Source organism: Pararge aegeria, chromosome 7 (genome assembly GCF_905163445.1).
Source record: "Pararge aegeria chromosome 7, ilParAegt1.1, whole genome shotgun sequence".
In the NCBI taxonomy this organism is placed as follows: domain Eukaryota; kingdom Metazoa; phylum Arthropoda; class Insecta; order Lepidoptera; family Nymphalidae; genus Pararge; species Pararge aegeria.
In genome coordinates, this window is record NC_053186.1 from 970656 (window position 1) to 998170 (window position 27515).

General features: G+C 36.6%; 2 protein-coding genes across 2 annotated transcripts in view; one reads left to right on the forward strand and one right to left on the reverse strand.

The window, feature by feature from the left end:
* LOC120625072 overlaps nt 1-10948 on the forward strand; it is a 61053-nt gene extending 50105 nt beyond the window's left edge. Inside the window, exons 11-20 of the mRNA XM_039891987.1 lie at nt 431-578; nt 3924-4002; nt 4263-4397; nt 5026-5151; nt 5689-5797; nt 6340-6408; nt 7391-7479; nt 8377-8462; nt 8767-8879; nt 9999-10948. Of these exons, the coding sequence (XP_039747921.1) occupies nt 431-578; nt 3924-4002; nt 4263-4397; nt 5026-5151; nt 5689-5797; nt 6340-6408; nt 7391-7479; nt 8377-8462; nt 8767-8879; nt 9999-10124 (1080 nt within the window). The 3' untranslated portion in view covers nt 10125-10948. The remainder of the gene's footprint in view (nt 1-430; nt 579-3923; nt 4003-4262; nt 4398-5025; nt 5152-5688; nt 5798-6339; nt 6409-7390; nt 7480-8376; nt 8463-8766; nt 8880-9998) is intronic.
* A 3838-nt stretch (nt 10949-14786) lies between these two features.
* Nucleotides 14787-27265, reverse strand: LOC120625270. Its single transcript, XM_039892284.1, has 11 exons — nt 27201-27265; nt 27017-27130; nt 22673-22763; nt 21914-22078; nt 20638-20807; nt 19775-19904; nt 18932-19073; nt 18370-18461; nt 16838-16979; nt 15988-16184; nt 14787-14954 (listed from the first exon to the last, which is right to left on the reverse strand). Exons 2-11 carry the CDS (start codon nt 27089-27091, stop codon nt 14836-14838), a joined length of 1323 nt encoding a protein of 440 aa, XP_039748218.1. The 5' UTR covers nt 27092-27130; nt 27201-27265; the 3' UTR covers nt 14787-14835.
* Nucleotides 27266-27515: the final 250 nt, after the last annotated feature.

The following is a 27515-nucleotide window of genomic DNA, read 5'->3' on the forward strand; positions in this document are numbered from 1 at the left end:
TCTAGATGGCGCCACAAAGATCCCGCATCGTACTATCGAAGTGTTCACAACAAGATGACCATATATACAACTTCCGAATCATGAAACTTTGTACAAATATTCCTGAAGGTATTAGAAGTAATATAGAATGCTTTTTATCCCGAAATTAAGCTCAGTTCTCTTTGGAGAGGAGACAAAAGTGTTTGACGATTTTACACTAGGCTTAGCTATCCTAAATACATAAAGTGCTGCCACATTTATGAGGCACATGTCTTTCGAAAAACAAAAACAAAAGCGTACGAAGTCGCGGGCAACAGCCAGTACAATATAAAGATAAACACTCAGACACTGAAAAACATTTATGTTCATCACACAGACATTTTCCAGTTGTGGGAACCCCACGCTGCCCACTGCGCCAATCGGCCGTCAAAAAGTATTTCTGTAACTCCAGATGCAAGAAACCCCGGAGACCCTGCGCGCCGCCGTGGCCACGGACATACAGAAGCACATCCTGGGAGTCATCCGGCGGCGGTCCAACAACATCGGCGCCTCCGCGCTGTGGGTGGACTCCCCCGCGGGCAGCGTGCTCCCACTAGTGGGTGAGTGACGTCAGTACAGGTCGGGCAGCAAGCACGTTGTGACGTTCTTTTATTCCACTACAGGTTAGCCCTTGACTTCAATCTCAAGTAGTAGGAAAGGATGATTGCATGTTAGTGTTAATGTTATGTTAAATTGATCCTATGTGGTGGGACTAAAGCGTTTTGAGACCAGTCATATTTTAAAGAAAGTGGACCGTATTGAGGCGATAAAAGAATGATTGATAAAGATTAGGAGAAACACGTGAAGGACAATTAATCTGGAAAAGGAAGGAACTCACGGTACCTCTTCTAGAATCCAGCGTGTAACTTATTTCACTTACACACAATAAAGTTCACCAACTCAATAACTTACTCAATAAGGCGTTATGCTAAACGATATTAATGTATATAAATTTGTAACTTATATGGGCATGTTTTTTGATCGCTCGATGGAGGTCGAGTCTTTGTTCACAAATTTGCTAACCCCAAGGGAAGGGTAGGAAGGAAACAAAGATAGGAGTGTTGTGTGTATATATAATTTGGACTGTATTAATGTTAGGCATTGAAATTAAACTTATTGCTGGTTTACTAGGATTTATTTTGTTACAAAGTTTAGTAAATGCACTGAGACCGCCAATGCGTGAATGATGGCGTGGGCCACGTAAGTCGAGCTCGCGGGTCGCGGGTCGCGGACCGGTTTCGATGCATACTAGTGGGCATCGAACAAGGAGTTTTAATGAGAGGGAAAGAGAAAGTGTTTAATTAGTCATTTTCAATAGAAGCGTTTTGTTTCGGCACATATTTTGACTGCCATATTAAAATCGTGTCTCCTATTATTACCACTATGTGTTAATTGCAACCGATGTTTTGTATATTTGCACGCCAGCTAATGGCAATACAATATGACATCGTATTCGATATTTAAATGACATCTATGTAAACGTGTGTATTATGCAAATAAAGATCTATCTATCTAAGATGGTCAGTCTAAGCCGGCTAACCTGTTGGGGAGTATGGTATTCATACCTAATTTGTTTCTACACGACGCACCGGAACAGTAAATCCTTTAGCGGCAAGTCATCAAAAATAAACAAAGCGAAATCTCAAAAGTTTGTCCACAAAATGACAAGAGAGATAACTGTACGCAGTTTTCGTACAAAATACGCGGTGACAACCAAAATGTCAGCTGTGGTCACTGTTGAGGTCAAACGTGTCGCGGATTATTATTCTACCATACAAAGGCTACGGTCCTAGACAATATTAAAACGAAAATCATTGCAACATATTTTCCTTTCAGGTAACTTTTATATAAAAATAAAAGATATACGTTATTTAAAATTATAATGATTTCTGTGTAACGATTATTAGGCTGCCAGTTCTAGGGCTAACTGGGGACGCCTTGTGGCCTACAAAGCCACTTGGAAAAAATCCGACGTTCAAAATTCAAAATTCATTTATTTCAAGTAGGCCTAATACAAGCACTTTTGAAACGTCAAGTCTGTCCGTGTGTAGTGACTCTACCACCGGTTCGGAAGGCAGATTCTACCGAGAAGAAGCCGGCAAGAAACTCAGCAGTTGCTCTTTTCCAACATCAAAAATTTACATTTTAACATTCATTTTTCTACCTTGTGAGAGATGAAAGCGGAGCCGGATGCTTCCAAGCAACCTTGTCATTAAGAAACTCATCAATTGTATAATAACCTCGCTGTAATAAATGTTTTAACATATTCTTTAAACTTATGCATTGGTAGGTCCAAAATTACTTTAGGAATCATATTATAAAAGCGTATACTCAATCCCACAAATGACTTCTGCACCTTTCGCAGACTATATGCAGATGTCACAAATTTATGACCATTTCTTGTAAGTCCACTGTTTATATTCACTTTTTGTTTATAAAGACTAATATGTTGTCTCACAAATACTATATTGTTATAAAATTCTCTATCCTTGCATTATTAGCTTTTCAAAGGAAACAAACAGTACCAATACAAATAAAAGCCTAATATAATATCCTATAGTTGTAAAAATGTAATAGGCCCGTTTTGACATTTGTGCAAGACCATAGAATGTAACTTGGAACGAAACTGAAAGAAACAATAAAATAAAATAAAATTACATACAGTGTTTTAAAAAATACGTAAATTTTTTTGGGACGTTAAATAATATGAAAGAATATATCGCGAGTATTCTTTTTGCGCTTACTTTATAGTAGCATGAAATTTATAATTCTTGCGAAACGTTCCGAAAACAGTTACGTTCTCAGTCTTTTTTTTTTTATACTAGAGCTGTAACCATTTTTTTACTGAATATCGAAATTAAATATTGTGTTATCTTTACTGCAAAGAATCAGCTTGGTTCTCAAAATGGGTTCTAAATAATGACTCTGAGTTGATGTATCTGACCAAGCGGCACATGACTGAAGCGTCCCCGCGCGCACTGCGCAGTTTTTCGTTCCTCATCTTGTAAAGTTGACTGTGCGCTCGTTTAAGTTTGATATATATTGTTTACTATTACGTTAATTATGGCTCTTCTATTTTGGACATTAATTTAAACAAAGTGATTTGACTCGATTTTTGTGTTTGTTGTTATATAGTACTAACTCTGTTTCAACATGTTGAAAAGTGGACGTATAATCAACAGCCAGTCACGCGTATTGGTTGTGAAGTTAAAGGAATACTTTGAACGAACGACCACTTTACTATACATAATAATATCAATCAAGTACTGATACAAACTTGAATTGATTTATCGTGAATATCGAGTCCCGAGTCTTATGGTTCCATAACTAGTTACGTCGCGATGACAAATGTCAAAGCGGGCCTATTACATTTTTACGACTATAATATATATATCGAGCCTTTACCGCCGAATTAGCGTATCCGATATCTCAAAAATTTTAGAAAAGTAGGTTTATTTGTATACTGGCTGTCCTTCGCAACTTCGTCCGCATATAAGTCAAAGTTAAAAGATAGGCATATGCTGTCGCGGACTTTTTTTTAGAACTTTTAAAGGGAAACAACGTTGTCATATATGACTTTATCAAAACTTTAACCGTTTACGAAGCGCAAAAAATATTTAAAAAAAACCCCGATTTTGTGACATTCTTCATTGGTGTTATGCTTTTGGTATTAGCGTGATGATCCTTCTTCGATAAATGGGCTTATCTAACGCTGCAATAATTGTTCACATCAAACCAGTAGTTCCTGAGAACATCGCAAGTAAACAAACAAACAAACACTTCAGCTTTATAATTTTAGTGTAAGATGTAAATAAAGTTTCTTTTGTAATAAATTTTTATGTCGGTTACGCTGATTCGGCGCTAAAGACTCGATATAATCACTGACGCTACAATTTTCTTTACAGATTTGGACGAATGCTCTAACTCTGAGCTGAACGATTGCCACACGCTCGCTATTTGCACCAACACTTGGGGTGCTTTTAGGTGAGTGTGCTAAAAAAATAGAGAATGGTAGACCAGGTATTAACTTTAAGACTAGCAATGTTCAGAATAGCACTTAGATCTTTCATTAATTAATAGTATTATTGAAGCTACATACCTAGTTTCTTAGCAGTAAGTATTTATGATTTTTGTAAGAGGTATAATTAAAGCCCACCAACCTGCATTTGAGCAGTGTTATGGGTCTGTTTTCAATCACTGTTATCGTGAACAACATAATAAATTTTAAACTAACGTTTTTACAGGTGCGTGTGCCCGGATACTACACTAGACACCGCGACTGTCGCACACAGATCGGGCCGCGACTGTCGCGCATGCGCCGCTTCGCATTGCAGCGAACGAGGCGTTTGCCGTTACGCGAACGGACAGCCTTATTGCACGTAAGTTTATAATTTAATACGAGTGGTAGAATAGGTACGTATTTAATTTGAACCTCCTAGTATAGCTTTTCACCCGTGGCTCGGAAGGCTATTTATCGTGAGAGCAGCACTGAAAGCTGTCTTTAAGCTTGATTTACACAAAAAATATTTACTTTTTAGTTGGTATGACAATTATTAATACAAGTTGTTTTTTTTTTACTTGATGATTCCCCGGTCCACCCAGCCCAAGTGTCTACTCTAAAAGGCCAAAAAATTCAACTGCTATCAAGGTTTTTCATACTTCCAGTTCTCACCTTGCTTATACAACGTGTAAATGAAAACCGAAATATTACTCCACTTATGTAGTCTCTGAGACGTATCTTTAAAACCGAAAACCCAGTAGTTTTGAGTTAACTACTGGCAAAGTTTTTACTGAAAGAAATCAGATACAGCCGTTACATCACGTTAAGCGTCACTATAAGTTAAGCGTGGCGTACCGTAGGCAATATGCGAGTGTCTTTCGTTTATCTTCAATAGGGTTGTCATAAGTAAAGTGAGTTTCTTTTGATAATTTTTACAGGGTGAATGCACTTCACAGTATTTCGTTATTAGGTGACACGTTGTATATATTTTTTTTATTTGTTTCCAGATGCAGTTCCGGCTACTATGGATCTACATGTGAAATGGACGGGGAAGTGATAGGGGTGGCTGTGGGAGCCTCCCTTGCGGCCGCCTTGGTGATAGCTTTGACCTTAGCTGCGCTGCTGTCTTGGAGGTGAATTTAGAGTGGTGGGGGAAGAAGGAAGTGTAGAACGCATGCTAATTTTTGTTTAATTTCAAAGTGGATCGCATCATAAATTGAAGGTGTAATTAATTCTTATTTTAGTTCGGAACGCATTCTTATTTTAGTTTAGAATGCTTTCATATTTCAGTTTATAACGTATTCTTATTTGAGTCCGAACGCATCCTTATTTTATTTTGGAACGCATCCTAATTTGAGTTCTGAACGCATTCTTATTTTAGTTTGGAACGCACCCTAATTTGAGTTCTAAACGCATCCTTATTTTAGTTTGGAATGCATCCTAATTTGAGTTCTGAACGCGTCCTTATTTTAGTTTAGAACGCATCCTAATTTGAGTTTTGTACGCATACTTATTTGAGTTTGTTACGCATTCATTATTGTCAACGATAAAATACATTATTATGTAATCCTAAGGTGATTTTGAAGTAAATAAATTTTTAACTTATAAAATATTACTGTTTTGTGAGGTTTTTTAATACTTTATATTTAGTCTTTATATTTTCCCCCCAGTCGCAAATGGTCCCGCGAGCAGAAGGCGGTGGGCATGGGGTCGCCTGTGTTCAACTACATGGCTGCCAACACCATCAAAACGCCCCCTGTTGGTCAGCCGCCGTACCAGGTAATCCTATCATCCTTAACCCATTGTGATGAACAACTGGGCACAGGCCAGACTTATTTATTTATTTATTTTTTTCTGATGGCCGAGTGGCGCTGTGGGCAGCGACCCTGCTTTTTGAGTCCAAGGCCGTGGGTTCGATTCCCACAACTACGACCCACGACCTTGTGGGCAGCGACCCTGCTTTCTGAGCCCAAGGTCGTGGGTCGTAGTTGTGGGAATCGAACCCACGGCCTTGGACTCAAAAAGCAGGGTCGCTGCCCACGGCGCCAATCGGCCGTCATTTATAAAATGTGAAAGTAATATAAGTGAATTTGAAATAGAATATAAAATGTCATAGTGAATATTAAATGCAATGGCTAAGTCCCAGGAACATTTAACTCTTTCATCAATAAATAATTTACTTCAATCGCGCATAAAGGTTACACGGACACACTTTTTTCCATTTTTTTTTCGTAGTATTTATTAGTGACTAAAATGCACGTGGCCTTGGCATCGTTCAGAAATTTAAACTGATTCCTCAAGCGTACAAACTGTTTTCACAGGTAACACTGGAAGAGAGGATGCGGTGGGCGCAGATAGCTGAAGCGATGGTCCAAGCGAACCACTATGCGGTGAGAATTTATCCATCTACTATCGGTCACTACGTCCGTGCATAAGTCAACCTTAAAAGATAGACATATGCTGTCGCGGACTTTTTTTTTGAACTTTTAAAGGGGAACTTTGTCATACATGCTACTAAGCGATAAGACCGCCTTTGTATTCTACTTCTATTTTTATGTTTCTTTTTTTTTCTTGTAATTCTCAATGTGGTGTACAAATAAAGAGTTATAATAATACATGATTTATCGAAACTAAACGTTTATGCAGCGCAAGCAGCGGAAACTCTCAAAAGAAAAAAAAACCCGTTTTTGAAACATTCTTCATTGGTGCTATGCTCCTATTGGTCTTAGCGTGACAGTATATATAGTATCGTGATGATATATGATAGCAGGCCCCAACATAGCCACACATTCCAAGAAGCGTTTCCGGTTAAACTATAGCGCGTTTGAAGATAATATACGACGTTTGAAACCAAACGACTGGCTTGGATGGGGCGTAACGCTTTTTCCTTACGTGACAATCCCTCCTGCAACAAGCCGCGTTAAACTTCGTTCCAGAAATAATATAATTGGAGGAATCGGCTTCCAAGTTTCGTTATCATTTAAATGATCCTTAATTCTCTTGATGACAACAACATGATTCCTAAGGAAATTCTTGACCTACCAATGCATACATTTAAAAAATGTGTAAAAACGCATCTAGTACAGCGAGGTTACTATACATTTGATGAATTCCTCAATGACAAGGTAGAATGGAAGCAGCCAGCCTCGCTCTCATCTCCCGCAAGATAGCAAAATGATTGTAAATGTTGATGTTGGAAAAGAGCAACTACTGAGTTTCTTGCCGGCTCTTCTCGGTAGAATCTGCTTTCCGAACCGGTGGTAGAGTCACACAAACATGCATACTTGACGTTTCAAAAGTGCTTATAAAGTAGGCCTACTTGAAATAAATGAATTTGAATTTGAATTTGAATTTGAATTTGAATTCTTACAGCAAGCGGATCACACCGCCACGATGGCGACTCGGCCGTCTTCGGCGATGTTCGGCGGATACCCCACACTACCACCTGTACCTTTGCCCAGGTATGTCTGTAATACAATATTTCAATAATCCACAATTTATTCTGGGCATGCAGGATTTTTGTCAAGGTTATATAGGTAACATTTCAAACACATGAAAAATTACCATTTCTCACTTTAATTTTAGTTTATAAAGTAGAAAAAAATCATGCATGCATGTATGACGCGCTTCACACTGGGCAGAATTATAAGTTGTGATGTATGCCATTCTGCCTATGAAATTATTGTTAAATAGTTGAGTATAACAATTCAGGTAACACCAGTCAAGTGTCATATCAGCGCTCGTGTCATTTTTAATAAGTTAGGGCAGAAAGTTACGATGTAAACTTTACAGAACCGTAATGATCTACTCTGAGATTTATGTTAAATCATATTTAATTTCTTGAATTGAATTCTGTAGATTTGTATCGCTCGTGGTGGGGAAAACACAATAATAACACTATTTAGATAGTAAATATTTCACTCGGAAAGTATTAAGTACATAACATGGTTGCAATAATGACAAGTACAGAGTAGGTTGAACAAGCACAAAAAGAGAGCAGATGGAAGGAAGAATTTACTGTCTATATTTTCTATAGACAATCACTGCTTCCTTCAGTTCTTGTCTGTGCCACAGACAAACCACCACAGGTGGGTTGCGTTCCTTTACAAAAAATTTCAATTCCACCAATCCGCACTGGGCATGCGAGGTGGACTACGGCTTTGAACCTTTTTCTTTGAGGAAGGAGACTTGGCCTTTTAGTGGGTCGATAATGGGTTCATATGAAGAATTCCAATTCAAGTAAAGCCAATAAAGAGCCGTTACAGCTTGCTCTTCTCATTTTTTATGAATTAGGACCGTTCCGAACGTGGAATGAATAAATGTTTGTCCGGCGAATGAAATGTTGTCCATTATCGCAGGATGGGCATGCACGGCCACCACACGGGCACTTTAAACACTGTGACGTCACGCGCTAACACTGCCGCCTCCCATCACAACATGTATGGTAAGTTTAAACACACACGCCATGAAAAAATGTTTGAAATCATATTTCTTAGGCGATTTGAAAAAAAAATTAGCCAAAAATAGATGAAAATTAAGAATGACATTTCAAGGACATATTAAGAGTTAAAAGATAGCTGTTATTTGTATGAAAGATATTTCTGTTGGATTTGTTTTTCCGGCCTTTAGAATATCCAAAAATATAACATAAATTCGTTGCGAGCTTATAAGTGTGTGAGAGAATAGATTTAATCGAAGTTACAAGAAGAAGTGTAGTAAAATACTCAAATCCAAAGTAATATCTCCAGGGTACACGAATCACATGGCGCCGGAGTCCACCAGTTCCGAAGCCTCGAGCCACGTGCAGGAGAGAGCTGACCTGCTGGTGCCCCGACCCAAGTCAAGGGCCAGGAGCATGCATGTGAGTGGAAACAATAACTGCAAAATACAGGGCTTCATCAGAACAGGAACCATTAAAAAAAAGTCCGTTTTTTTTCGGAGTGACCTAACTAAGTAACGAAGATTCCTAGCCATATATTTACATTTACCAATCGATTTTCACTATGCTGTCGAGTGTCAGATTACGAGTCCCACTCCCACAGAGCTATCCATTTCCATTCATCCATTGCTAGGATTCGTTTTGATAAAAATTGGTCCAAGACTCCGAAAAATGGCGGATTATATATTTATTCACAACTCCCTGAATCAGTTGAGGGCTTGACGATTACAATACCATGACAAATTTCAAATCCAAGATGGCCACCACCAAAATGCTGAATTACATTTATTTATTTCTGTCTGTCGGGGTTTTTTTTAATTTATAGTTATGATATTATGTATGCCATATTCCTGTAATTTAGATTATGTATTAGTATGTTTGTTTTCGCATGTAGGTATTTAACATTTTTGTACCACCTGCTGTCTTTTCTCCTCTTTCTTTTCTAGGGTTGCCTGGCAGAGATCGCTATTAGGCGATAAGGCATTTTGCATTATACTTCTTTCTTAATGTTTCTTGTATACAGCGTGTAACGGAATTACGAAATACTGTCGAAGTGTGCATAAGTATATTTCATGAGGAATCACTCTGTAAAAATGTTAAATCAAAAGAAGCATATTTATTTTTCCATACAAACTAATTCAAAACATTCGAAGTGACAACCCTATTGAAGACAAAAGACCGTCACAAATAAACTGACAGGAGCCTTTTGATTTTAATTTTGCATGTGATGTTAGAGCTGTATCTGATTTCTTTCAGTAAAAACTATGGCAGTTGCTTACTCCAAAACGTTTCGGTTTCACAGATAAGTCTCAGAGACAGTAAATAATGTACCTTTAAAGCCTCTGAAGTATTATTTCGGTTTTCATTTACACGTTGTATATTCTTGATGTGGTGTACAAATTTATTTTTCTATATATTAATTATAAAGTATCAAATAAAGTGTTAAAATAATAATAATCGTAAAAAATGTGTATATTAATTTCCATTATGTAACGATAAACAATTTGATTGTGACCCATATATGTTTTATCATGATTTCAGAACCAAAACAACATATACTACGACGTCGACTATGAGAATGCCCCCGAGCCGATATACGGGAGCAAAGGGATTCCGTTATCCACCTACACCATCAGCCGTGGACCGCCTTTTTATAGGCATTCGTAACAAGAAGAGTGAAGAGGAAAAGAGAGAGAGATTGAAGAGTGGTAGGACTTCCATTCGGGAGGATAGATCCGAGCACCTCTAACTTTTCGGAGTTATGTGCATTTTAAGCGAGGCAACCTGCATGCATGAGAGCTCCCCATAACGTGCTCAAACTCGTGTGAAGTCTACCAACCGCACTTGGCCAGCGTGGTGGACTGCAACCTTACTTGAAATCGGTCCACTTGAATCCGACATAAACACGAGTAAAGTCATGATCGAAAGCTAGTATTCAATGTATTTGATATTATATTTATGAAATTTCGGACCATCTTAAACCCTGCTTTTATAATTATCCCTCATAATACTAAGACAGCGACTTTATAAATGCATAAAAGCTTTGCCTACATTACATTTTTTTTGTACATCTTACAGGAGGTTTTTTTTTAATTTATCTCGTCTACCTGTATTATGGTCCCTCTGGTCTGAAACCCTGTGCATAGGTCTCCTATATTTTCAAATCAAAGTTACATTACCCAGTTATATCTAAAACATATTTGTATGAATCAGTGATAAAATGCTCATGAATCAGGGGGATGTTTTAGTAAAGTACTGTCATCACCATCACCAGCATTACAATGGCCCACTGCCCAGGCCTCCTCTCTCGTAGCAGAGAGGGATTAAGAGCTGAAGCCTTTCACGTCGTTGCGATTTTGGTAATTAATGAAAGTATAATAAAAAATAATAACGATGTCTCCTATCTACAAACTGAGGCACATCTTGTCACTCTACGTCTATGTAACATCCACTTCATGACGTAGATATGCCAAGCGATAGTGGGATTTTGTTACAATGGTACCATACTACCCTCATATTTTTGTATACTTTTAACGGATAGCTGCAGGTGAATTAATTATTTTGGCATATTGAATTAAGTCTTTTCTTTTGTGTAGCACGCTCTGACCTGCAATGTCAGCAAACCTTATCATGTAATAGCTTTAAGTTTTCACGTAAGTGAATATTGTTCTTATGAAAACAATAAATTTCTTAAAACCGGATAATAGTCAAAATTCTTGATGAATCTATTGACAAAAGTATAAATCAATTAAATTTTATTATAAATCAAGTGACATTTCAGTAACTTATTATATAAAAGTATATGAATGAGGTAAATATATATAGTCGCTTTCCGCGTCTGTCTGTTTATCCGCTGACCCAGTTAAACCAATTAACTGGTTTTTTCACCATCGCTTATATATATATATATATATATAGATAACTTTTGGTAAACGGTTTATACATCTATTATAGCGTAATTAAGTTTTTTTGGATGTAGAAAAAAGATTTTGTAAACCAGTCCACTGTGTGGCTATTAAATAATAATAGAGTTGAAATTTTGGTTTAATATGTTAGTTAAATAACATGGCTTAAAAGAAGCTGCTGCCAGTATCTTTTCCGACACGCAAACTGGTGGTCTTCATACAAAATTTTAGTACGGTATATGTATACCTAATTATCAAATATTTTGTATGGAGATAACAGACACCAAATGGCAGATTTTTTACTGAATAGAAGTTTTAATTAATGGATTTTGAATGTGATGATTGATTGAATGGAAGATTGAACTGATGAAATAGGATCTCTGAACTGAGTTTAGTCTCGTTCGTTAAAATTGGTAACTTAAAATTCTTAAGTATTTTCTTTCAAACACACAATTTAACTAACGCTGTGTTTCCTATACGTCTAGCTTTATATTTGTATACAATAATATAATAAATGATACATGAATTAAAACAAAACGAGTCATTGAGAATATTGTCAAATTCAATGAAACATTATGCATCCAGTGCAGTTTTAATCAGAGAAGATTGATTTAATGTAAGAATCATTGAATACAATTTGTATGAATCAATTGAAAAGTAAGTTACTGGTGACTATTTGAAATAATTTGTCCGATTTAAGATGTTTTTAAATGAGATAAAGTATTTAAAAAAAGTATCGATTTAAAAATCATGTATCCAGTGACGTTTCAGAAATTATGGATCAGATCGATTTTAAATGAGCTTAAACTAAGTAAATAAAATGTAAATATTTTTTGATGTTTTTATATAATTAAGTAAATTTCTGTAAGTAGTTAGGTGTATTGTATTGAATTTATTGCATTTATACTGTTTTTTATATAATGTTGAGTATTGTGTATTAAGGAAAAATCATAGAATATTTATTCGAATGGAATTAAAATTTTTGTATCCACTGTAAACTGGTTTTTTTTTTTTTAATTTAGTTATAGCAGTATAGACTACAGTATAGTGTAGTATAGACTACAGTATACAGTATAGTGTTTAGTTGTAGCAGTATATACTGGAGAGCTTTTTTCTCGCAGAGCTCGACCGGAAGTGCCATACTTATCACTGCCGCTAAGCAGCATTGCGGTTTTCCGCTCTGAAGGTCGTGGTTGCCTACGCCTCAGGTAGATGGACACAGGGCGGCACGTTGGGCGTGTTCCTTGCATGCCCGAAGAACAACTTTTTTTTAATTTATTATTCAAAATAAATGTAACAAATATTTTCCAACATAATTATCCAACCCCTTAGAAACTATGCGTAATAGTAATAGGCGAGGGTTATTCAGAAACCGTGAATCGGGTCATTTGAACCGGTCCCGCAATTATAACTTTAAAAAATCAACTAACCTAGAATTAAAAATAAGTTAGGTACTAAAAGTATCTTCATATTATTTAAGAGAAAAAATAAAACAACACATTTTTATTTTTATCAACTAAAATATTTATTTGTCAAGTAAAACTTTAATAAATAAATTAAATAAATTATAAATGCATCGCTGTTACAACACGTTGACTGCTGCCTAACATTAACAAATACTGTACACGAGTGCGGCAGGATTACACGCTAGGCGTGTTTTCAGCACTGGTGAAGCGTATTCGAAACAGGCGCTACGAGCATGCGGCCCCACACGCCTGGCGTGTTTAAACTTATCGCGACAGCTATGCGGCCTTTACGCAACAGGTGTGTTATTACATCACTCGTATTTTCTCATTTATTTATTGAACAACATGAAAACCCAACACTTGTCGCATTTGAATAGCATTTTGTATTTTTTTGTTGGATAAAATAGAATAAAACTTTAATGTAGTCAACACAGATTTTCTTTTTTTTAAAAAATAATCGTTTTCTAAAGAGCTTTAAATATAGTGGCTTTACATCTGGTAGGAACACTATTTTACTATATTCAAAATCGCGGCAACGTCAACCTGTGTGTAACTTGTGAATGTCATTTACGAATCATGATAAATAAATAAGTAAAAAAACAGTATTAAATACCTACTTACATACGAATGCGGATTGCCGACAAAGAAGCAAATTTTAAAATAATATGCATTTTAAATATAATAATCCTTCCAGTAAATATACAGAACCATTGTTAAATTTACTTTTAAATTCGAAACAATAGTAACTCATTCCTGAGTAGTTTATTGGTACCGCACCGATAACGTTTATTTAAGACGATAAGAAAAAATAGGCGAACTCAGGCGTACAAATATTAAAAAATATACAAATAGACGTCAAACTTATGTTGCGGATACCTTTATTGCAGAAAAACATTGTAGAGTATGCTAAAATATAGGACGACGATCCTATATCGATATCAATATCTATTTCGCGTCCCTATAAAATATTTTAAAACAATGCAATTATCTAGGTGGGTATTATTTAGTGATCGATGGTATTATACTATTGTTGCAAATATTTGGTCGAAAACATGTTTTTTATATGAACTTGTTAGTTATACTTGTGATGGTCGATTCTCTCGATGGCATGGGAATTATTAAGAAAAACACTCATGTATAATGATTAGATAACTCACAAAACAACGAATTTTAAGTAGGTATACTGTCTAATATATAATAAAACGTACTTGCGGTAACGTATAACACACTTGTTGCGTAAAGGCCGCTCCTAACAGTATATTTAAACAACACAGCGTTTGTGTTTGCCGCACTCGCAGAACGCCGGAAAAACACGCCCAGCGTGTTCGGCCGCATCCTTGTAGGTACATTTATTTTAACACGCCTAGCGTGTTCGAGCCGCACACGCGTTACGTAGTTTTCAAACACAAACGTTGTGTTTTCAGCAGCCAACGTGTTAAGAACTATTGTTACTCTTAAATTTAGATAATCAGTCATGGGGTGCATTTTGTTTAAGCATCAAGAATTTTATTTCACATAGTTTTTATTGCAAAAGAGTTGTTATTTTATAATGATAAAATAACTATCATGTATTATAACAACTTACAAAAATTATAAGAATAGCAGTAGTTTTGATGGCTTACTAAATAGAAAAGGTATCATTTAATTTATATAATAATAAGTAAAACTGAATTTTATATTACTTTTATATAATAATAGTAAACTATGTCGATTCAATAACTTGTTAACAATAAATCCAAATGAAAGAAAGCTACTAAAATAAATCGATCGATAAATCATACTAAAATCAGTGGCTACATTATTTATCTTAACAAAGTAAAAATTAATGAAATGAGCAACGAAGCTACCCAATGAAACAAAAAATACTTAGCTTTCATAAAAAAGTTACCAGACCACAATCAAACCACCGAAACGAAATGGAAACCATAAATTTGGTTATAATTTAAACTGTGTTCGGAAGTAAAGGTTTCAACGATGTACAGCTTTTTAAATAAATTTTATGTTTTTTCATTTGAGATTACAATTATTTAGCACGTTGTACGTAAAGCGATACCCCGCCTCGGGCACGTCCGTCGTCACCAAGTTGTCACTCTTGAAATGCACGTACAGCGGTCCCGGTGGTGTTGCTGCGAAATAAAATGAAATTGAATGCTTTATTTAAAGGCTACATAAAAGGTTGATACTAAAGAGATATTATTTATTTATTTATTTATTTATTTATTTATGTCAGACGTTACACTGACGTGATAACGTCCCATCATCCGATGAATGCAAGACGAAAAAGCATGACTCATTGTCACGTTCCGCCTGAGCCGAGCGTGAAAGTGAGAGCGCGGCTTGTGACACATCTATCTCTCTTCTAATCGGACGCACGTTATCACGTATAATCATCGTCCATAAACCGATTTTGCAGCCAATTTTTAAACGTACAAAGATGCTTCGACATGTGACATACAAATATTTAGCAGTAGCTAATTATACATCTTAAACAAACAAAAAAAATGCCGAACGGAACGAAAGAAAACAAATAAACCATTTATAAAAATTCAAATTCAGAATTCATTTAAATTCATGTCAAGTCTGTCTGTTTGTAGGGACTCTAGCACCGGTCTTACCGAGAAGGCAGATTTCTATCGAGAAGAAGCTTGCAAGAAACTCAACAGTTTACATGTAACATTCATATTTTATGCAACTAGCAAATTGAAAAATGAAGGCGTTTTAATACCAAATGAAGGCGTTTTAATACCAAATTTCATTTCCCATTTCACCCGATGGGGGTTGTATTTTCAAACGCTGTGATATACGTGTGTTTTTTTAACCAAAAGCCCGATTACTAAGTATCATCGATATAACTTTAAAAATGTCAAACTTTTATGCAATTTAAACACCATACTGCTTAACTCCCTTAAAGGTAGAATTAGACGGCGGCCATCTTGGATTTTCATCAAACATAGCTAAGAAAACTACAGACTACACTTCACCTTTCAAACAAAAGAAACAAAATCAAAATTGGTTAATCCGTTAGGGAATTACGATGCAACAGACAGTTACACACACACAGACACGTCAAACTTATAACACCCCGTTGTTTTTACGTCGGGGGTTAAAAACTACTTTGACATAAGTTACGTTAATTTGTTTTATCCAGTTAACACTTACAAGCTATGATTTGGTTTGCGGCGCTGTTGCCGCAGAACTTGGATCCTCTCAAGCCATCAGCGGTCTCCGCCTCGGGTATGAAGAGGTAGTCTTCGGAGAGGGCTTTCCCCTGGACTAGCGGGTTGACTTTGCAGTCTGTGTCGAGGTACAGATTACTGTCAGCGTTGTAGGCCATGTCGAAAGTAGCTGCTGTCAACCTGTTTAAATCAGTTAGTTAATTCTGTCATTTAAAATATTTTTTTAGTAACACACACACACACAGTTTCCTTGACCGATATTGGCCTACGTGGTTAATCGTAAAAATGAATAAGCTATTTTTGAACTCAGTGGGGGATTTATAATGCACAAGTTAGGAAACACAGGTTGGCACTCATCCCATCACCCCCGTAGTCCGATGGTACGGTTTCCAAACTAGACTGATACTAAGAATTTCTTGATGGAAAAACCCACACATACATTGCATTGCACACATGAAATATGTCATATAAACCATATTTATTCAAGAAAATGTATTCGATGAAAAAAAAAGACGGTAAAAAATTATACGAAATTAGGTCTTCATCATTTTCGTAGACTACAAAAAGTAGACACGTTTACGCAAAATTGGAGCTTAATCAGTTGGTATTATAAACAGTTAATATCGTATACCTACGGAGCAGTAGGTATATGGAAAATCTGATTTATTAAACGGTTAATAATCGATTTCGCATGGACGTTGACTAGGTTGATTGACCGCTCAAACTTGCAAACAGCAGGCGTGTTTCCTTTTAAAGCATATTCGTTTGATATATCGTTCCCAAACCTATTTCTGTGATGTTATTTATGTAGAAGTTAAAGTTAAGGTACTTACTTGATACCGCAAACATCTGGCGAGCGTTTGAAGCACGTCGCGTATGCCATGTTGGCTATGTAGGGCCCGGCGCCGCGGTTGTAGTTAAAGGACTCAAAGAAACCCGCGCGTTCGGGGAAGTATTGTAGGCAACCGGGCGGCGCTGCGGAAAATAAGTAAAATATAAAATAATTTGTATGTTTGTAAGCGACTCTTTTGGACTTGATATTGACCCTCTTTAAACGGTCTGATTTCGTTCAAACTTTGTAGATATATCGAGAACAGATGACAAGATTTTTTTTTTATTTATATAATTCTATAGGCAGGAATTATGTTCCAACCATTATCGTTAGCCGATTTCTCTAATATTAACAAATTTAATGTTAACCGATTTAATTTTATGTAAAAAAAATAATATTTTAAGAATAACTAAAAATTAAGCCGAATTTGCTATACTCCGCGAAAAGTGGTGTAATTTACAATTTCTTCAATACCTACACTCCACACCAAACAGATCTTCGGCAATGTACCCTGTACGTACGTTTCAATCCGAAACTGGAGCATCCTCAGGAGATGTTGACTTTACAATGAATAATTGTTAAGTCAACATCTCCTGAGGATCAAGTTAAGCTTAATTTTCATAATATATCACTGATTCCCGCAAAGTAACGCCTACTTTTATCCATTATTTAAAACAAAAAGTCACGCTTTTATAAATAAAGTAAACTAAAAGGTAGAAATTAGTTTGGTTTTTTATACAAAGTTTTAGTTTTTTGAACTAATAATTAATTATGTTTGACGGCCGATTGGCGCAGTGGGCAGCTACCCTGCTTTCTGAGTCAAAGGCCGTGGGTTCGATTCCCATAACTGGAAAATGTTTTTGTGATGAACAGGAATGTTTTTCAGTGTCTGGGTACTTGGCTACAAAAAAAAAACTTTTATAAATACTTATAAAATACATATGTATTTTATGTATTTTATAAGTATTTATGTATATATTCATAAAAAAATATTCAACAGTCATATTAGCACCCATAACACAAGCTACGCTTACTTTGGGGCTAGATGGCGATGTGTGTATTGTCGTAGTATAGATATTTATTTATTTATGTCAGGAAATCCTTTCTCGAGGAATTTGTAAAGCATGGTAATAAATGCGGACGAAGACAGCTAGTAATGTTATACCTATAATAAAAACATCATCGTTAAATATCGTGAGGGGACGGTAGAATAGTAATCAATTGTCACCCCCTTCCTTTTCCCGCGAGAGTCAAAGTCAAAGTCAAATATTTCTTTATTAAAATAGGCACATAGATGGCACTTTGGATGCGTACATAAATCGTACGAGGCGAATAAGGAAAAATAACGGAGAACGGCCAGCAGCGTCCTCTCTGCTACTAATACCATAAACTGCTATTACCGTCTGCATAGAGTGGTGATTGGGCGAACCTATCCTCTGTCAAGAGGCTTTTGGTCCAGCGGTGGACTGGTATGTGTTGGTTATTGATGATATTACATTAAAATGGGCTTACAATAAAATGACAACAACTAACCAATGAAATATTCATCCCGGTCGGCGGTGCTGGAGAATGGTGTGGACGGGAGAGATGCAGTGATGGCGTCCAGGATGCCGTCCCGGTATTTACTGCAAGAGTTAAACACTCAATAATAGACGGCAAAGTAAGATTAAAAAGCAACTTTCAAATGATGCGTAATTTAAATTTATCATTGGTCGGTACATAATCTCTAGTAGTAACTTTCGTAATATAGTAGTAGTAGAACTTGCACACCGTTGCCAGTGTAACAAAAGGCACATGACACTTAACACCCTCGCCTCAATTTAATGGACACAGTACGGCACTTTTTAGGAAGTGTCCCTTCTATGCCCTGGGAAGTGTTGTTTATAAGAGATGGCTTTCCACTTGGCATCAGGTGGCCCATCTAACTCGTCCTTCGAAAACTTAGAAAAATGGCTCTCCGACCATGTCTGTTTACCTTGATGCGGTTATCAAGTAGATGAGCATAAGTTCTCAAGACGCGCGAGGAATGGGTCCTGAGCACCCGATTGATAGTACCTTATTTAATCAATGCTGACAATAAATTCAGGCTACTGACCCTAGGGTGTTGAAGCATTCTAGCTGCGTGACCTTGATCTTCCACGTGGCCTGCGGCAGGTTGGGTTGTGAGATGCGGTCAGCTAACTTGAAGTCCATGCGCACCGAGCGGTCGTTGATACTGGCGTTCACTCGCACGTAGACTAGAAGAAACAAATAGTGATCTGAATTTCGAAAGAACGGGCTCCGTAGAAGGAAAAGAGCTACTAACGAAAAGAAGCAGAGAATCGGAAGCTTTTACCTAATAGGTGGGCCACATGACCCGGATAATCGCATTGGTATCGTCAACCTTAACAGTAATCAGGAGACATCAAATGAGTTATATGAAACCACTGGACAAAGGCGGTACAAGAACGTGATATCTGTAAATCTGCAATTTGTCCACTTCCAGGCGTGATGCGTCAATGTTATTCGTAGCATCCGTGCTTGACGACTGTGTTGTATTTTTAGATTTTAGCAGTGGACCCTATCTCTGAAGAAGGCTGCTGACCTGGATAGGAGAACAGATGAGGTTGTTGATCTGACGCAGAGAGTGAAAATACGATCCCGAAAACGGCGAATTTCATCGTTGTTTCCAGTCGAGATGCATCAATGTTATTACTAGCATCGGTGCTAGCCGACTGTGGTGTATTTTTGCTAGCTGGTCATCACTCTGAAGATCGTTGCTGAGCTGGACAGGGAATTGGACATAGGTCCGGACTGGACGCACGGGAAGAAAAAACGCACATGGAAACAGCAAGTTTCATCGTCGCGTTGTTTCCAGAAGAAACTCATTTCCTAGCATAATTAAAAAGGTTAGGTGATCCAATTTCTATTTGGCGATTTTAGTGAAGAATGTACTCACAGTGCTGGCCGCTGTTATCTCCGCAAAGGAAGGGCAGTGCCTCAGAGTTGCCGTGCAAGTTCGAGACGCGGAAGATGTCGTTCTTGCAAAGGTACCCCGGCCGCTGAGTTACGTTGTCCACGGCCTCCACCTGCTCGCGCGATAAGTAAAAACGTCTCTTTTACTCTTTGATAATGGAAGTTCTCTAATTATATCATTAGCCTGTTCCTATTATAATAACAGTCATAATCTAGGAGAGATATAGTCAGTATTTGTTAATAAGTAGTTCTTGGAGGAAAAACTGGACGGAGCAAAAAAGAAAGGGAAGAAAGTCTTCTGGTTTCGGGACCGTCCGATTTCCCACTAGAGCTATTATAACTGAATGATATAGTAGCAGTTAATTATTGCCTGAAAACACGGAAAAATAGCGTTAGTGTCCAAAAATTAAACCTCTCATCTATAAGGCATGGTCACTAAACTATTAATTAATCTCGTTTAAAAGTTCAGTTCGTTCTCAGAGTAACTCAGCAGGCGATAGGAAACATTCATATACTTGGAGTATCTTTACGTGATCAACTAAGAAATCAGGAGATGCGTAGATAACTATCACAAGATGGAATAATCCTTATTATATTGTAAAATCTTGATGTTGGAAAAGAATCACTACAAGACTAGACTTTTTAATGGCGTATTAAGTGAGTTTTGAAAGCTGATAGCTGGAAAAAAAAAGAAATTTGTTCCCAAAACTTTGGCAACAGTAAGTTGAACTGATGAAGATCAAGAGAATAAATTGTACACAACATTAGGGCATAAAAACGATAAAAACACTGATGAACTCTATGTAGCTAGTTGAGGAAGGTAATCATGTTAAGTTAGGTTCTCACCGTGGTAGGTGGGGCCAAGTTGAAGGTCTCGAAGTCTATTCTCATTTGGCATACATTATTGTTGTTAATTTCGATGTTGTACGAGCACTCGAGGCCGGAGGACTCCTTGCTGAGTGGGGGGTTGATGAACACTGCCACTTTAGTATTGGTTCTGATATCGCAGGCGTTTACTGTGGACAGATTTACAATTGGACATGATCAACTACGGATTATGAGGTCCATTAAATTTTTATTGCGGTTATAATAATCTGGAACCCCATTGGACCTTTAATGTAAACACAGCTGATGTTATTGCTGTCAACGCATATTTTAAAATGAAAACTTCTATGTTTGTCAACATTATTAAAAATATTTGAACAGGTACATACCACGATAATATATAGAGATTTGCCGATATTTCGACGCAGTTCCCGTTTAAGTATTTTCAGTAATTAACCACAAAAGTCTTCGATTAAAAAGTTATTTATTTTAAGATATTGAACCCAGTAAAAGTAATTCCTCATAACTGGCACTATACCCAGTTTCCAACAAGCCTTGGCTATAAAGGTAGGCTGAAGTAACCTCCATCACTTTGACCTTTGACTTCCTAATGAGAACCAGAACAGTTAGGAACTGTTTTTTAACGCTTTGATATTTCAAAAATCAATTTGACTTGAATTCAAGTGTGACAACACTTGAATTGTGAACACACACTGCATATAAATTCCGACGCTATGCCACTGTTATATGTAAGGGTCCCAGAAACAGTAGCAGTATTTTCTATTTAATTTTGGTTTCGAATGACTTTTTGGTTATTTTTCAATGAAAAAATATTAAAATGATAGACACAATTTCGTATTTTTTACTACAACTTGCAAAATTAAAGAAGTGTGACAAAACACTGCAGATACATTCCCACGTAATGCCACTGTTATTGGTAAAGTTTTACGTTTTTTAGCTTTGTATAAATATCGTCAGGATAAACCTGACGGATATTTTTTTGACGTGATAACTCTTATAAATCGATCAACGCCGGCTACCCGCACGAAAAAGCATGACTCATTGTCACGTTCCGCCTGAGCCGAGCGTGCAAGCAAGAGCGCGGAGCAATAGCGTTCGGTTTCTGACGTGTCTCTTCTACTCGGACGCTTGTTATCTAGTAAACTGACTTTACATACAGCCAGTAGTTTTAAAAGTACTTAGTAGCAAATCCAAGAGATATGTTACTCGTTAAGTTTAGTAAAGTTAAGCATCGTGAGGCATAGACTCAAAAATATGGCTTTGGGTTTATACTTACAAGAGCAGCAAGTAGCGAAAACTCCACAGAAGCCAATGGCCTTTCCACCCTGAGTGTTGCACTGGTTCCTGGACAAGCAGACCCCTCCTGTGGACCTGTCTCCACCCAAACATTGCTCGCCGTTTCCTATCGTGAAAATACTGGCCGGCCCTTGCTGTCGCGGTGCTGGAAAGATCAAATCCTTTGTTATATAAACAGTTCACAATTAGCATTTTAACTTTCTAGTAGTTAGTCGGTTTTTGACTAGAAGTAGAGCTTTTGGCGACAGAGTTCGACCGGAGCACCATTCTACCACCAAGCTTATTCCTGCCTTCAAAATTAAAAAAAAAAACAAAAATCATTTATTTTAAGTAGGCCCAGTTTATAAGCACTTTTGAAACGTCAAGTCAGTCTGTGTGTAGTGACTCTACCACCGATTCGGAAGGCAGATTCCACCGAAAAGAGTCTGCAAGAAACCCAGCAGATTGCTCTTTTTCAACATCATTTTACAGTTTACAATCTTCTAACATCAATCTTCGCAGCATTGGTGTGTTCCAGTCTAAAGGACCTCCGTTAGACTGGTTGCCGGTGTAATTACATAACGGGCAAATGAAGATTAATATGGGCGCCTCAGGTTGTTGGACACAGGGCCCCATAAAGATGGGACGTGTTCATTGCGATGTATGGCTATGTTTATAAGGGTGTATAATGGATAGTAGGGTATCAAGATCAGTATGAACAAATTAGCATTCTCACAAGTTATTATTATTAGGTACTTACTTCGGTTAATAGCGTCTGCTGCACTGTATTGTGTTATTGCAAGAAGCACCAAAAATCTGAAGTTTACTAACGCCATCTTTTGCTTGTTTAACTGTAACAAATCAAAAAAATATTATTCAAACTACCGATATAATATTGTTATTTTTATACAGGGTGAACGTAGAGCTAATTTAGTCGTAAGATATTCCTGAGTTGTACAAGATTTAATTTATTTTATCTAAAAAGGGTAAATTTTTAAGTTCAAATTTACCCTTGTAGAGGTACGATATTGCGTTTCTTGTTTTGATATTTTCTGATAGACCAATAAATTTTAAAACCAAAATTAGTTAGAAAATACTGCAACCTTTTTAGCTCTTACTAAAGCAGTAAGTATCTAGTAGACCTAGTGGTAATATCTCGCAGCACAGTTTGTCTTGACATCTGTACGTTTTTCAATAGCTAATCGTCTGAAAAAGTTAATTTAGTGACACACATCTTTTTTTATTTAAGTTTTAAGTTCTGGTTCGGCCGGTAATGAGTTGATGTGATAATTAAAATTTTGGTATACAATAATAAATACTATATTATTGTGAAGGTATGTAAGATTCATCATCAATCAATGATGGCCCATGGGCGCAGTTTGCAGCGGCCCTGCTTTCTGAGTCAAAGGCCGTGGGTTCGATTCCCACGACTGGAAAGTGTTTGTGTGATGAACATGAAAGTTTTTCAGTGTCTGGGTGTTTATCTGTATATTATAAGTATTTTATGTATATTATTTATAAAAATATTCATCAGTTATCTTAGTACCCATAACACAAGCTACGCTTACTTTGGGGCTAGATTGCGATGTGTGTATTGTCGTAGTATATTTATTTATTTATTTTATCATCATCATCAGTGGCGTGCGTAGAGGGTATGCACAGGGTATACAGATGATATAAAATGAAGAAAATCTCCTAGGCGAGTTATAAAAAACTTAAGGATATGCATTGTTAGAGTTATAAAAAGCCTAACCTTAAGTATTTATAACTCGTACTGGGGATTTCTTCATTTTATATCATCTGCATACCCTGTGCATACCCTCTACGCACGACACTGATCATCATCTTTATACTGACTAATACCCGGCCCATTATACAGCACTGGCCTCTTCCCACAATCAGAAGGGGTTAAGGACGTAAGCCACCACGCTGGCACAGTGCGGATTGGTGGGCTCCACATACCTTTTGTAGAACATTATGTAATACTCTCAGGCATGCAGGTTTTCTCATGATGTTTTCCTTCACCGTGGAAGCAAGTGATATTTTGAATAATAAGAGGTGCGTGCTGGGATTCGAACTCGGCCCCCGAAACTGAAGTCGAGTACCTACCCACTGCGCTATCACCGCTTATATTAGTACGTCTTATTTTGGCGATGTTTAATTTTGCCTAGTCAACTGAACATTTCAAAAGAGGAAGTTGAAACGGAACAGTATACGATAGCATTTTGTAGCAATTTCAGTTTGCTACGTTCTGGTTTTTTTCCGGTCATGTCACCAAGTGGCTATAAACTAAGAATATGTTGGCGTAGCTATACAGTTAAGTTATTTTGACGTGATTGCCCATTGCAATCACCAAACTCGTTTTCTGGCCACCTGCCTATGTCAACGGCCATCTAACGGTGCCACCTGTGATGCAATACGCGTATACCCACCTCACTTCACTAACTCATTTACTTACGAGTGGGAGAGGCTAACTGTGAACAGTAATTGAAAATGGTCATAAATCAATGGACTTAATTATATGGTACGTCCGCATTTCTGATAAGTTTTGTTCCATACAAAGTTTTAATCTAAGAATCGCCACGTTGCGACGCCCACTCGTTTACCAATTACTTATTGGTTGTAGGTTGATGTTCCATACAATAGACAGGTATTTCTATGGTCCTTTTTGACTAAAGAAATATTAGAATATGACTTTGACCTTTTTCATCGGACTCTCAAATTCGACTCGCGAGATAAGCGTGCTCAAACAAACAAAAAATCATTATTATAACTTTTTATAGATGTACGTGAGTTTGATTCCCGGGTCGTATACCCACTACAAAAAAAGAATAGCTAGATATTTTTTTGTTTGTATTGAACATTTTTCCCAATACAAACTTCATCCCCTATTTTACGCAGGTTACTTAAAAAGATCAATTGTCTTAGAAAGTAAAACTATTAATGTTCTTAGCTGCAGCTAATCTTTTATGTTTTTTAAAATCCAAGGTGGATTTAAATCACTTTTGTATTTTTTTAGGAAAGCGTACTTTTAATATCAACGGACTGTATGGTCAATGATCTTTGCCTGCATCAAATAAAAAAAACAACAATATAGAAAAGATGGTACCTAAAGTATGAGATGATTGGCTGTTCTGACTTCTCTTTTTGAATACTTTACCACCCGCGGTAAAGTAATTCTTAAAACGGTACGCAAAACCTAACGGACCATAAAATCATTCAAACCTCTAATCGCCTATACAACAATGTTTACAAGGAAAACGTTCAAACAGTTAAGTAGGTAATAGTATAAACAGTCTTCAGTTATATTCTGGAAGCACAAAAGGCCTATTCACTGTGCTCGTGAAGATTAAGGTAACGCCTTGAACTAAACAGGGGCATTTATTATCCATAAAACACTGCCTAACTTGTAGGGTTTATTATTAAAGTCTAGTTTGGAAAAGAGTAGGTAGAAAAAGTTTTCATAGCAATGAAGAACTCTTGTTCCAAAATTAATTCATAAGATCAATAATATTAGCTGAACAGAGTTGTCGTAAAAACTACGCCGTGACAACCATAACATCAGCTGACCCCATTTGACCTTTACATTTAAGGTCAAATGGGGTCTGTTAGTGGGGTTAATTCAATTTACCCATTAACTATATTGTTTTTTGAAGTTATGCTTCTTTTGGCGCGGAGGGAAAAATTATGAGAGTATATTTTTACTATGCGAGCGCACACCATACAAAAAACCAACACCCTGATGTTAGCTTAACGTAACGAAAATGTTGACTACATTGTAGTTTAGAAAAAAAAATTGGACAGTGTGTTCTTTCAATTTCCAAAGTCAGCGGGCTCATTCCGGTGATTTAATTGTTTCAATAGTACAAAAATCTCAAATTTTAATGTTGAGTGTAACTTGGTGGTCCGATTATGAGATAACTAGATCATGCGTTATAATAAATCTTCCAATGTATTAAATACCTTTTTTCTATTGTTAGTGTCGTTTTTTCTACAAACGTAGATAAGGCGAAAGATAAAACTTTTAGAAAGATTTTTATCTTGTTACGTCAAAGAAATACAACTTCTAACGCGTGTACATAAGTACGCATTTCTCTTTTAGAGAAATGCATTTAAAAAATACCCCGACCACCTATTATTGTTCTGTAAACGGCATTAGCTTTCTGGATAATTTATCTTTATGAAAGTGTGATTTACAGAAGCTGAAGTCTACAATCAATTATATTAAAAAGGAAAGAATGCGCTATCACGTGCTTTACGCAGAGTGCCAAAGGAAGTATAACAAAAGCTATTTTGTTAGCGGTTGACCATTATCTTAGGCTGGATATTTTTTTTTACAAATCCTGTGGGAACTGTTCACCCGAGGCTACAACCTATGTTAATCTCCGTCTGTTCAACTAATTCTATGCCAGTCAAGTTGATTGGTTGCTCAGATAGAGCGTAAAGAAAGGACAAACAAACAAACACGCTTTCGATTTGAAATATTTGTATGACCTTAATATAACTGCGTTATTAAGTTTCTTCCTTCAAAACTCTCTCACGCATGCAACTCACACACGCACAAAAACAAACAGAGACACACACACACACACACACACATGCACATACGCAGACACACAGACACGTCAAATCTATAACAAGTATAAATATATATATATACTTGACAAAACAAAATAAAAACAGTTATATATATATAACTGTAAGGATTAATCTAATACAAAATCTTTGTACCATAAAATCCTCTGTACCATAAATAAGGATAGCACTACTAAATTTATTCTGCCATCTGAAGATCTGAAGTTGTCTAATGTAAATTAGATTGATTACAGAATGTCTACCAATTTTCTCAGCTTATCGCATGGGACGAGAAAATTGTAGACATAATTATATAGCGGCGTACATGTTAGCCCTACTGTAAGGCTAGCATAGGAACGAGAAATAATTATATCACCTGAAAAGGGATAAAACTGAAGTGTCAACCTTAAAAACTTAACCTGTATTTCTTGTGTTATTATATGAATTGAAATACTTATATTTTAAATTCACTACCCACTAAGAATACTATGGATCTATATAATTTAACGTATATATAAACTGTACGTACGTCCGTCAGTCCCCGCCGCGGCCACACACTTGTGTTAATCTCGTCATAGACAGCTTTTATATGTAACCTTGGCATTGAACTTTACTTTAAGAGCCGGTTGTACTAACTCGGGTTCTATTATACAAACAAAAGTTTAATTAATATTTTTATCATAAGTAATATGTAAATATTAGAAAGTACTTACAGGTTTATGTTGCGTTTTAAAGACAACGGAAAAAACTAAAATCAAATATCCACTAATCTATTAGGCCGAAAATTTCCACCTATGAAGCGGTTGTATACATATTTGGATAAACATAAACAACACTTTTCCACATATTAAGAAAACTGCAGAATAATTTTCAAAAAAACTCAAAATCATTTATTTCAAGTAGGCCTAGCTTATAAGCACTTTTGAAACGTCAAGCCAGTCTGTTTGTAGTGACTGCAGAATGCAGATTCTAATAAGAAAAGCCGGCAACAAACTCTGCAGATCGTTTAAACTTTAAACAATATATTA